This window comes from Panthera pardus, unplaced genomic scaffold, assembly GCF_024362965.1.
Source record: "Panthera pardus isolate Hobbes unplaced genomic scaffold, ASM2436296v1 HiC_scaffold_3, whole genome shotgun sequence".
NCBI classification, from domain to species: Eukaryota; Metazoa; Chordata; class Mammalia; order Carnivora; family Felidae; genus Panthera; species Panthera pardus.
The window spans coordinates 47,399,477-47,413,097 of NW_026526876.1; the positions used below are offsets into that span (position 1 = coordinate 47,399,477).

At 34.6% G+C, this 13,621-nt stretch overlaps 1 protein-coding gene across 2 annotated transcripts in view; it reads left to right on the forward strand.

The window, feature by feature from the left end:
• INTS2 (integrator complex subunit 2) overlaps window positions 1-13,621 on the forward strand; it is a 60,359-nt gene that overhangs the window by 18,671 nt on the left and 28,067 nt on the right. For both annotated transcript variants that reach the window (XM_053892320.1, XM_053892319.1), the window contains exons 10-15: window positions 2,307-2,378; window positions 2,462-2,576; window positions 4,449-4,517; window positions 6,239-6,373; window positions 7,639-7,815; window positions 8,598-8,706. In XM_053892320.1, coding sequence (XP_053748295.1) covers window positions 2,307-2,378; window positions 2,462-2,576; window positions 4,449-4,517; window positions 6,239-6,373; window positions 7,639-7,815; window positions 8,598-8,706 — 677 coding nt within the window. The remainder of the gene's footprint in view (window positions 1-2,306; window positions 2,379-2,461; window positions 2,577-4,448; window positions 4,518-6,238; window positions 6,374-7,638; window positions 7,816-8,597; window positions 8,707-13,621) is intronic.

Here is a 13,621-nt window from a genome sequence, read left to right on the forward strand (position 1 = left end):
TCATAATGACTGAAGAGATTTTATTAGTACTGTTTCTTTTCTAAGTTTTTTTTTCCTGCTTTTTTTTGGTCTCTATTTTTCAAGTTAGAAAGTTTTTTCAAGGGTTTGATAAGTCTCTATTTTCTTCCTTCCTTCCTTCCTTCCTCCCTCCCTCCCTCCCTCCCTCCCTCCCTCCCTCCCTCCCTCCCTTCCTCTTTCTTTCTTTCTTTCTTTCTTTCTTTCTTTCTTTCTTTCTTTCTTTCTTTCTTTCTCTCTTTCTTTCTCTCTTTCTTTCGTGGGCTCCATGCCCAGCATGGGGCTTGAACTCACAACCCAGATCAAGAGTCACGTGCTCTAATGACTGAGCCAGCCAGGCGCCCCAGGGGCTTGATAATTCTTGATTGTTTATATTTAAATACAAATATAAGTAGGAAAATAAATAAATAAATAAATATAAGTAGGAAACTGATAAGCAGATTAGAATCTTTTAATGTATAGGTAGCTCTTTGGGAAACTTATCATATTCTTAGAGGAGACTTTTGTCTTGTGTAGAGAGTAAAGGCCTGACAAGAAACCCATAAGCAAAGTTAAAAAATGAGGGTTAGGGAACTAAGCTTGTAGTTTAATCATTCACTTAATTCTCCTACATTTTGAACGGTGCTTCAGATATCCCTGGTTGTCCCTTAGTTCAAAGACACCTTCTTTTACCATCTCCAGAGCATAAATCTTCAGTCTTCTCTCTGCTGGGGGAGGGGGATTCATCTAATTGTGTAGAATGGAGGAGGTGATCTGGAGGTCTACTACTTTATATAGACTGTTGACCTTTTTAATTTAGGCTGTGTCTTCACTCTTCCTCCTAGAACTGCCTGGAGCTGTCAGTTCCTAAGCTCTTTGGGGATTCTGTGGTATAAAGTGGATTGGCTTTTCCTTCCTGCCAGTTGAGTATTCTGCTTTCTTGCATCTGCTGAATCAGTTACCACTCTTCCATATGTTCTCTTGCTTCCAGTATTCTGTGTTGTTGTCCATCGTCATCATCATATGCATTTATGCCTTTTAGGAAAATCCCTTTAATGTAGTTTGGGGTTTTAGGAGGGTGTGAAATTAGGTAATAAAATGACGTGATTTCTCTTTTCCTGAAGTAATTTCTAAACATTATCTCTAATCTTCATTACTTTTAAAAGGTGGGTATTTTTACTTGTATTTTTGGATAGGAGAGCTAAAGTTCAGAAGGATCATTTACATTTCTTGTTTGAGATTAACAGAGAGAGGATTCCTACTGAGGTCTGCCATGCTCTAAAGGCTATTATCTTTCTACCACATAATACTGTCTTTTTTTAGAGCAATGATTTATGTAGAGTTGAGACTCACCTTTTAAATTTTCTTTACTTGGATTATCAGGCTTTTCAGTTGCTTTTGTTTTATCCATTTATACCGCAATGAAGTAGAAGAAAATCAATGCAAATTATTTTCACAAGTCAAAGTTGACTTGTACCTTTCGATGTAAATCTAGGAATTCCCTTTTAAAAAGTCATTGTTGGTATGTTTTTATAATCATTTTTTATGTGTGATGAGCCCATGCCTCTTTTTTCTTTTTCTTTTTTTTTTGAATAGTGCTCTCTTATTTCTCTATAGTTTTGAGTTCTGCTCAAAATGTTTTTTACAAAAAGTTTTTTTTCCATTTTATTTATTTGAAAGAGAGAGAGAGCACAAACAGGGGAGAGGGGCAGAGGAAGAGAGAGAGAATTTCAAGCAGGCTCCATGCTCAGCACAGAGCGTGACGTGGGGCTCAATCCCACAACTTAGGATCATGACCTGACCTGAAATCAAGAGTCAGACACTCAACAAACGGAAGCATCCAGGCACCCGTCTGCTCAAAATTTTTCAAAATTAAATTTTAATTACCTTGTTACTGATCTCATACTCAGTTTGTGACTTTTTGGTGATTGTTTTAACACTAGATTTTTTTCTATATGAAATATCAGCTGTTAATGCAGTTTTTCTAACATTTTAAATCCAAAAGGTCTTTGCTTTTCAAAAAATGTGAGGAAGTTCACTTTCTCCAACTTGTAAATGCAGTAATTAAAACTTTGAGAGGGTTTGACTGTTCACATTCATAAAGAAAAGCAAAGGCCCTTATTCTTCATCTCTGGAACTACTTCATTATTTCAGTGACAGGTAATAGCCATTTCAACAAGGAGTTAATTTAAATTGATATTTCAAAATAGCGAAGGAAAAAATACTATCTACTAAAAAATAATTCCAGAATGCTTTCTCATTCTTATGCTAGTATCTCTGATAAACCATTGACTTTTTCATGTTTTATATAGTACACCTGAACAGGAGCAGCTAATGGTAGTGTGGCTAAGTTGGATGATAAAAGAAGAAGCATATTTTGAAAGGTAAGGTGACTCCATTTGTTTCAGTTAGTAAGTTTTTCTTAACTTCTTTTTGGAAATTCATATTTTCTTTTTTGTTTCAACAGTACATCTGGCGTCTCTGCTTCTTTTGGGGAGATGTTGTTATTGGTTGCTATGTACTTTCATAGCAACCAGCTTAGTGCTATCATTGACTTGGTCTGTTCCACTTTGGGGATGAAGGTAATTTTCTTTTATCTTCTTTCTAAGGAAGGTGTTTCTAGGTGGGGCATTTTCTTGTAGTGTACAGTATATTTTGTTTCCATTTTGAAGTAATTTTAGTTTAATAGTTTGAAATTTTATCAGGAAAAAATATATGTTTTGAAAACATTTATTTACAAGAATAATAGATGTTCAATATAGAAACCATGAGAATACACAAAGGAAGAATATAATTTCATTTTTCAAGATATCAAGGATACTACTGTTCACATCCTGGCGTCTATTCTTTCTTTACATTGATATATTTTTCAATTTTTCAATTTAAAGAACTTAACCAACATGTGATGACATATCCTCATATCAATATATATTCTAGGGTGCCTGGGTGGCTCAGTCGGTTGAGCGTCCGACTTCGGCTCAGGTCATGATCTTGCAGTTCACGAGTTTGAGCCCCGTGTCGGGCTCTGTGCTGATAGCTCAGAGCCTGGAGCCTGCTTCAGATTCTGTGTCTCCCCCTCTCTCTGCCCCTCCTCTGCTCACACTCTGTCTCTCCCTCTGTCTCAAAAATAAATAAAAACATTAAAAAAAAATTCTGATACAATATCATTTTTATTATGGACTGCATAGTAGTCCATCATATGGACCAATCAGGATTTTCTTAATGGATCCTTTATTTGCCATGTAGATTTCTTACTTTCTGAATAGTGCCTAGATGATTATCCTTATTTATGTAAATACATACATAGGTACTCATATATGTTTATCTTTAAACTTGTTTTTTAAGTAATCTCTGCACCCACCATGGGGCTTGAACTCACAGCCCCAAGATCAAGAGTTACATGCTTTACAGATTGAACCAGCCAGGTACCCCCTTTAAACAATTTTTGGATTATCTCCTTAGGAAAAAGTTCTAGAAGGCAGTTACTAACTAAAAAGAATATAATGATATTAATATAATTGCCAGATTATCTTACTGAAAGTTTATATCGGTTTAACTGTTCTCATTAGTGCATGAAAGTACCAGTTAACTGGACTCTCACCATCACTGGGTGTTACGATTCTTTTTCATCTTTACAAATTTGATTGATGAAAGATGGTTCCACTTACTTTGCATTTCATCGATTACTAGTGAAACTGTGTCTTTTGTGTTTTTTTAAAAGGTTTTTTGTATTAGTTTTTTAATGTTTATTTTTATTTTTGAGAGCAAGAGAGACAGACAGAATGTGAATGGGGCATGGGGGAGAGAGAGAGGGAAACACAATCTGGAGCAGGCTCCAGGCTCCAAGCTGTCAGCACAGAGCCTGATGTGGGGCTCGAAACCACGAGCAGCGAGATCATGACCTGAGCCAAGGTTGGATGCTTAAGTGACTGAGCCACCCAGGCGCCCCAAAAGATATTTATTTTCACTTATTTTTTTAAGTAGGCTCCATGCCAATGTGGGGAGAGAACTCAAAACCCTGAGAGTAAGAGTCATATGCTGTACCGAATGAGCCAGCCAGGACCCCCAAAACTGTGTTTATTTTTAATTTATTTTTTAAATTTACATCTAAGTTAGTTAGTGTGCAGATACATATATTATATATTATATATATGTATGTATGTGTGTGTGTGTATGTATATAATATGTATATATACTTATTCCCCAGAAAGGTAGCTATTTCACCTTCACTTATTGAATAATCCACTTCTTCCCACTTACTTGAAATGCTGATAGTAGTATTTACTAAGTACTTGTATATGATGAAAAACACACTTTAATGTTGGTTTGAGAAGCAACTTTAAAATAGAGTATTTGAACTTTAATTTTATATATCACAGTCATTTTAGATAATAAATTTATTAAAGTGTGCTTCATATATTTTTATGTGCTGAGAATTTTTTTGGTTGTTTTAGATTGTAATTAAGCCAAGCTCCTTGAGCAGGATGAAGACTATCTTCACACAGGAAATTTTTACTGAGCAGGTACTTCTTTTAACTTTATTCTTTAGGTACTTCTTTAATTTTGTTTTACAACATTCATTTGGGGAAAACTTGCATATCTCAGTTTAAGAGTATACTATAGTCCTTTAGTTTCCAATGATAGTTTATTTAATCTCTGAAACTTCTGTAAAGAATAATCCCATTTAAAGTTTACTTTTTTGAGAGAGAGAGAGGGAAGGGTGTGGAAAGGCAGAGAGAGAGTGAGAGGGAAAGAGAGAATCTCAGCAAGGAGCTGATGCGGGGCTCGATCCCACAACTGTGAGGTCATGACGTGATCTGAAATCAAGAGTGGGGGAGCACCAGGGTGGTTCAGTCGGTTGGGCAACTGACTTCAGCTCAGGTCATGATCTCACGGTTTGTGGGTACGAGCCCTGCGTCGGGCTCTGTGCTGACAGCTTGGAGCCTGGAGCCTGTTTCGGATTCTGTGTCTTCCTCTCTCTCTGCCCCTCTCCCACCAAAGCTCTGTCTCTGTCTCAAAAATAAACATTAAAAAAATAATAATAATGAAATCAAGAGTGGGTTGTTTAACCGACGGAGCCCCTCAGGCACCCCTAAAGTTTACTTTTAAAGTATATACTATATACAAATGTATGTTTTAAATTTATATATTTTGGAGATTTTGAGTAAATACTAAGAGTATGGTCTTAGATGTTGATGGTAAGGATCTCACATAGAGTAATCATTTGGATTTGTCAAGAGAAAAACAAAATATAGACCTGTTTAAACTTTTAGGCTGTAATGTTCATTTCTAACTAAATTATAAGCTAGAGTGTCTACATTCCTTATTCTTGTATTTACATGTTCTTATTTGGCCTTAGTTCTTTTGTCCATGGGTAATCTTAAGGATATTTTGTTTTTTTTTTAGCGAGGAGACAATTCTGAAATTTAAAATTAATTCCCAGATTAATTTGTTAATGTAAACCTCAGATAACAAAGAACATACATGTCTTAAAAAATGAGATTCGAAAATACTCATGGATGCATAACTGTTGTTTATTTTAGGGTAATACTCTCATCCCTATACCAAACTCTCTTTTCTCTCCTCAATGTACATACACTCCCACGTACAGACACACATGGTACATAGGAGACTCATAAGTTATTTTTTATGTGTTTATTTGAACTGACTGGAAGATGACTTTGGGAAGGGTCTTTGAACAACCATTAGAGGTCTATGCATGACAGAATGAGAATGACAATAAAAATTCCTGTTTATGTCAATGTGATAATTTATATCCTATATAAAGAATTTATATCACATATAAAGAACTGATACTTTATAATTGACATATGTTTTTCAAAGCACTTTTTCCCCCTCACAAAAACCTTTTGAGGCAGGTAAGACTATATTGTTCCATTTTATAGATGTGAAAATAGACTCCAAAGATATAATGACTTATGTAAAGTCACTGAGTCCAGATTTTATGATTCCAAATTTTAGATTTTTATTTTACCTTACTACATCACTGTCAACCTATCTATGCTTAAAAACAAATTTAAAAAATTAGAGTGCTTTACAAATTCCTAAATGTATGCTGCCTCATCATTCAGAAGTATTAATTACCATGTAATTAGTTTTTCTCATTCATTCCTAAGGACCGCATTTGTATTAAATATTGACAGTCTACCTGCTAATCTTCCCTGTTTCAGAATAATTTTATATTTGGTTTTATCATATGTATTAATATTGTTTTCCCTTTTAGGTTGTCACAGCTCATGCTGTTCGGGTCCCTGTCACCAGCAACCTGAGTGCCAACATTACTGGATTTTTGCCCATTCATTGTATTTACCAGCTTCTCAGGAGTCGTTCCTTTACCAAGCACAAAGTGTCAATAAAAGTATAACCTTATAGTTATATTTCAAGCTACAACCCAAGTTAATGGTTTTTTTTTTCTAGTTCTGTTTATAGGCTTCTGTGGATTTTGTGTATAAAATATGTCTAATTACTATCCATTTATACATAGTAACTAGGACTATGTATAAATGTATGTATAGTTAATGTCAGATTTTAAAAATAATACAATTCTTAAGTTATTGACAAAATGTACGATGATACTAATCCATTTGAATTTTCAATAATAGCATGTGGCTGTTTCGTTAAAACTTAGTAAGAAATTGCCATTTTCTATACTTTGGTTTTCTTTACCAAACAAAGTTTCTTGTCAGCCATGACCAGCATTTGTACTTTTGTCACAAGGATAGCTAACACCTAACATACATATTTCGATATATTTCCAGTTACTTATAGTTGGCTATATCAGTTAAAAGGTCTTCTAAAGAAAAGGATAAACCCCAAAAATAAAGAAATCTGAGCCTTTTCTGGAGGCTCTTTAATTTATAAAGAATAATGAACACTTATATGCATTGATATATTACCTTTAACTATCCTTGTTTTCATGATTTAGTGAAGTTATTTTCCAGGTAGATTGTATCTTCTGCTTCTTTATATTTTTAACAAATGAAATAGAAAAGATTTAAGAGTCTGAATGCACACCCACCATATCTACATGTCCTCTATCTGTGTGTAGTTAAGTGATAGTCTCTCCCATAAGTAGTTGCCAAGGCCACTTTTTTTTTTAAGTAGTCTCTATGCTCAGTGTGGAGCCCAGCACGGGCCTTGAACTCACAACCCTAAGATCAAGACCTGAGCTGAGATCAAGAGTCAGGTGCTAAACCGACTGAGCCACCCAGGCAACTCATCACTTTCTTAATCTATCCGAGGATTTGCTGTAAAGAGTTGTTCCTCTCCCTAAATTCCTCTGTGCTATGGGGTCTATACCTAAATATAGATATAGTAGTGACTTACAATATTTTTCCTACTACTTAAAAACTAATAGACTAAAAACCCAAAGTCCATATTTGAAACCCAGACTCATCATTTTAGATTTATCTTCTACTAGACAATAGTCTTGATTAAGATATAACAAGTAATTCATATTTTAAAATCAAAGACAGTTGTGAAACTGGGTAATATATTTATAACTGCTAAAAGTTAATAGTTTCAGTGATTCATAAATCATGTAAAATTGTATGTACTTATTAAATTTTACTTGCTTTTTCTTATTGCCATAATTGATTTAGTGCCTATAACCTTCTTTTTTAGGACTGGATTTATAGACAGCTTTGTGAAACCTCTACTCCACTCCATCCTCAATTACTTCCTCTGATTGATGTATACATAAATTCCATACTTACTCCAGCATCTAAATCTAATCCAGAAGCCACAAATCAGCCAGTCACAGAACAGGAGATCCTCAGTATTTTCCAAGGAGTCATTGGGGTAAAGTAGTAGTTCTTGTACATTTTTCTGATTTTTATTTTATTTTATTCTTCTGACTTATTTCATATTATTTCTTTGATTATTAGAGGACTTCTGGGTGGTTCTGAACTTTAAATGAGATAAAATTTCTTCAGCTCACTTAGGAAATTTATAGGTATGTTATTAGTTCCAAGTGGTTTGTTGAAGAGGCACTTTTTGAGGAGTTCTTTTAAAAGGTCCGTTTTAAAGTCTAAAGAGTGCCCCAGAGAGTGTGTGCTTAACACAGGACTCTGTGACATTACAATACATTCAAAAGATGTTTGTTTAACTTCCTGGGAATCTAAGATCTACTTAGATTCAATTGGGCAACTTGAAGAAAATTTTTTTTGTCCATTTCTTAGAAGGAAAAGATGGTTGTATTTTTCATAAATATATTCAGACGTAAAATATATATTTTTTAGGAGTTATGTTCTTCATGGTGATTTCAGGTACTACTTGAGACTCCAGTAAACCTTTTTCAGAAGCAGCCTGATAGAATTGCTGTTGAGGAAAGCTGAAGTCCTTTTTTTTTTTTTTTTTTTTGTCTTAAAGACTGTTAAGCATGTTGCCTTTCATCTTCCATACCATCTCAAATTTAAACTTCAAGTTGTCTCTGAGTTTAATACAAACATGGCAATGTTTCTCCCATTTTATCTGCTCTTGGGAATAGTAACACTGAATAGTCTATGTTAAATGATTTTCCCATCAAAAAAGCAGTCATGAAATTTAACAGTATTTTAAAGTATTTATATTATTACCTCCAGGGTGACAACATCCGTCTTAATCAACGTTTCAGTATCACAGCACAGCTTTTGGTGCTTTACTATATACTGTCTTATGAGGAGGCTCTCCTAGCAAACACGAAGACTTTAGGTAAGGTGTACATGTATATAGGGGAGTGTTTCTAGTGATCGTTCATTTGATTTGCTTATATTGTGTTATTTTCCAAGCTGTCATGAGAAAATAAGGTCTAGTATACTAACAAATTCCAGTATCATTCTGTAGTCTTTGCAATGTAGGCATTATATACTCTGATGCATAAATACATGTATGTATGGGCACATAACCACCCCTTGAGGCTCAGTCTTCTTTTTTTTAGCAGGCTAAATTAATAATGGCCTAATTGCCTATATTTTAGCAATTTAGTGACTCTACTAAGTACCTATAAATTAAGAGATAAATCTGAAAGAAGTAACTGAAATTTTTTTGCTTGATTTCAATCTTTGCCCTGCCTTCCTTCCATTAGTGTGAAGAATACCAACTATTCAAAAACAGGAGAAAAAAACAACAGAAGAGTTTCATTTTGCCATTAAAATTATCACTGAACTGGGCTTTCAAACAGCAACTTTAATATCAGAAGATCAGATTTAACATAGAAGATATTGGTATAAAGTAGTATGCTCTTCTATATTTGAAAAAGAAAATTCACCTGTGTTTTAGGCTTGCTAAGTGTATGTAGTTCCATACTGAACAAAAAGTGTCATTAGAAAGCTGTAGGCATTTAGTATGTAATACAGGGAAAATTCTTGTAAGGGCTGTTATTTTGCTGAGTGATTTTACTTTTTGAGAGCTATAAATCAAAGTTACTATTCAGTGTTCGGCGGGTCAGTTTCTTTTATTTATCTGAAGTATTGGGTTTTAAGAATACTGTGGATTTCTCAGCTGCTTTCTTTCCTGACTATAATCATTAGGGTTATATGGATGATATCCCTTAACTGTAATTATAATCTTAGTCATATTAGCCACAAGATGGGCTAATAATAGGCAGTAGATAGTAGTCTCTCACTTTTATCCACATATAACTAATTCTGTTAAAAAAAAATGACACTTGTGATTCAGTAGACCATAGAAGAATAAATTACAAGAAGGTGGTCTGGGGGAGAATTCAGACCATTCACACTGTAGCTGGAACCAAGATACACTCTTATTTTTTATATAAATTAATGTCTAGCAAAAAATTTTTTTAATACAGGAACGTACAGAGAGTAGTATAGTCAACTCTTATGTGTATACCATGCAGAATTAACAAGTACTCAGGATTTTTAGGACTGGAGCAATCTTTTAAGATTATATATTCCAGTCCCCAGTGATATGCTTAGTTCAACTCTGTTCCTGTTAAGCCTCTGTTCTTTGCTCAATAATCTGATGGATCTCAGTTGGAAAGTTAAGGATTTTAGGTTAGGAGTACAACTTGGCCTGGATTGAATCTGGGAAAGGAACTGGGGCATTTGAGGAAAGTTATTAAGTTTTTACAAGATTCTAGGGAAAAGATAATGGTGTTTTGGACTGATAGTGCATATGTATTTTTCAATTAGAGTTGAAATGTTTTGCTGATGAATTCATGAGATTTGAGAGACCTGAGCCAAAGTTAATGTGGAGCCTTTTGGCCTGAGCCTAAAGGACAGAATGGCTATCAACTGAAATAAAAGAGCCAGGGGAAGGAGCAGATTTGTGGAGGATCAGGAGCTCAGTTTTGGACATGTTAATTTTGAAATGTGTGATAAACTTTCAAATGGGGATGTTAAGGAGATAGTTATATATACTGGCCTGGAATTCAGGGGAAATAACTAGACTTTGAGATTCTTCAGCATATATATGATATTTAAAATCATGACATTAAATAGGATTACCAAGGACAAGAGTAAAGTGTGGGAGAATCAGGAGGTTATGATGTCCTGGAAGCCAAGAGAAGATGTTTCTGAAGATACAGTGATCCCCTCTGTCAAATGATGTTTCTAGTAAGTTAAGGTTTGGACTGAGGCTCAGCTGATGACTGCATATTGCTTGCTGGAGGTCATTTGACTTTTACAGTTTTACTAGTAAAGTGGTAGGAGAAAGCCTGATTGTAGTGAATTGAAACAAAAAGTAGAGGAGATATACTGAAGACAGTGAGTAGAGACAGGTCTTTGGAGAAGTCATAAAGAAAGGAAAGCAATGAATGTGATAATTGGAGAGGAAAATGAGGTCACGAGAGGGCTTCTTTTTTTTTTTTAAGGTGAAAGAGTTTAGGGAATGCTTGTATGTTGTTGGGAGTAATCTAATGGAGAGGCAAGGTTGATAATGCTGAGGACAGAACCCCTGGACTGATGTCCTTGAGAGGTGATGGATGTGGAAAACAAATAGAGAGATCTGTCTTTTGTATTGGATTATCATGGCCATTAAAGTGCATATGAGGGCATCTGGGTGGCTTAGTTTGTTAAGCATCGACTCGATTTTGACTCAGCTCATGATCTCATAGTTTATGGGATCAAGTCATATATCAGGCTCTATGCTGACAGTGCAGAGCCTGCTTGGGATTCTGTATGTCCCTCTCTCTCTCTGCCCCTCCCTCTCATATGTGCACGCTCTCTCTTTCTCTTTCTCAAATAAACGTTGGAAAAAAAGTGCATATGTGTCTATATATTTTTCGTATGCACATATATTTTTGGTTTGTTTAAAAATATTTATATTTGTTTATATTTATACCATGTATATTAATTTTAGTTAAATATTGTATTGATCCAGAAGAATATATGTAAGAAATAGAGTGCTATAATAAATCCCAGTGTACTAATACCTAATTAAAATATGAGCATTACCATTATAGTTCCAGTTTTTAGACTTAAAAAATGTTTCCTGTTTATTACATCTAAAGACTTTATTACCTCTCTTTCTGCCCTTCCTTCTCTTGCTCTCTCGAAAATAAATAAACACTAAAAAAATAAAATAGAATGCAGTAACTTTTAAGCAAACATTGGCCAATGTTATTTTTTTTTAATGTTTATTTTTGAGAGAGAGAGAGAAAGAGAGAGAGAGAGAGAGAGAGACAGAGCATGAGAGGGGGAGGGGCAGAGCGAGAGGGAGACACAGAATCCAAAGGAGGTTCCAGGCTCTGAGCTGTCAGCACAGAGCCTATTGCAGGGCTTGAACCCACGAACTGTGAGATCATGACCTAAGCCAAAGTCAGATACTTAACCGACTGAGCCATCCAGGCACCCCATTGGCCAATGTTATTTATTGGCAACTTCAAGTTTTAGAGCTTTAAAATAAAGTTTGGACAAAAAAGTTGTATGACCATATTTTAGAGTAACAGTATAAGAATTTTAAAAACTTATTTCATTGTTTACCTACCTAATTGTACCTTATTTGATGCAAAGGAGCTGGATTTAAAAAAAGAAAGCATTTATTAGAAGTTGTGTTTACTGGAAAAAAATCTAGGAAATGAGAAAAGTAAAAAGATTGAAATATAAACCACCCATAATTCTGCTAATCACCATTTGAATTTTCTTAGAAAACCTTTCAGTCTTTGCACAGATGATAGCTTTTACAAAGTCAGAATCATAATACATTTTTTTAAAGATTTTATTTTTAAGTAATCTACACTCATTGTGAGGCTCACAACCCTGAGATTAAGAGTTGCGTGCTCTACTGATTGAGACAGCCAGGCATCCCAGTAATACATATTTTTTTAATCTAACCTTTCTCCTTAATACATTTTAAACACTTGCCTATTATAGTACATTTTCAAGGACATCTTTAAATAGCTGTACAATATTTCCTCATAAATATCTCATTACTAACAAACTTCTTTTTGTTGGACATTTAAACCGTTTCCAAATTTTGCCATTATAAACAGTGGAGGAATGACTGTTAGAGCTAACTTTGTACATAGGCATGGTTATTTCTGTCCTTAGGAGAGATTCCTAGATATAGAATTACTAAGTCTAAGATTCTGAAAAATTGTAAGATTTAAAAAATGAACAAGGTTGCCTGGGTGGGTCAGTCAGTTAGGCGTCTGCCTCTTGATTTTGGCCCAGGTCATGACCTCTGGTCAGTGGGTTTGAGCCCTGTGTTGGGCTCTGCACTGACAGTGCAACGCCTGCTTGGGATTTTCTCTCCCTCTCTCTTTGCCCCTGTCCCACTTGTACTCTCTCTCTCTCTCTCTCGCTCTCACTCTCAGAATGAATAAATAAAATTTATATAAAAAAGATGAACTGCCATATTGCTTTCCAGATAGGTTATACCAATATAGACTCCTATATTTGCATAAGATGTGAGTGCTTTTTTATAATATAGAGTATTATTATTTATGGTGTTTAAAAAATTTTTTTTTGATGTTTTATTTATTTTTGAGAGACAGAAAGAAACCAAGCTTGAGCAGGGGAGGGGCAGAGAGAGAGGGAGACACAGAATCTGAAGCAGGCTCCAGGCTCTGAGCTGTCAGTACCTCGGTTTATGGTGTTTTTTAATTATAAAATTTTGGGGGGAAGAAAATCTTCCAAAGCTAGGTACTAACGTTCATATAACTAATCACCTATATGTTCTTTTAGGACCTTATTATTTCATTTTTAAAATTTAAGTATGCCTTTAATTAATTTTGGTGTAAAGTATGGGGTACAGATCCAATTTTATTTTTTTATAATTGGCTATTTGTCAACATCACATAGTGAATAATCTGTCATTTTCCTATTGCTTTGGAAGGTCGCTTTGATGTACATTGAAGTTTTCTTACAAACCTATGTCTGATTTTGGATTTTCTTTCTTAAGTTCCAGTCACTTTCATCATAACTTCTTGTTCAGAATTTTTGTCTGTTCTTACATGTTTAATCTTTCACATGAACTTTCCAGAGAAGATTATTATGCTGGGATTTTTGATCAAAATTATGTTAAGTTTATAGATTTGGAGAGAATTTACCATCTTTACAATATTAAGTCTTCCCATCTAGATATATGAAATAATTTTCTTTCATTGTTAAAATTTAAGCTTCATGAGGACTGATTTTTGTCTGTTTTTCTGCCATTGTATCTA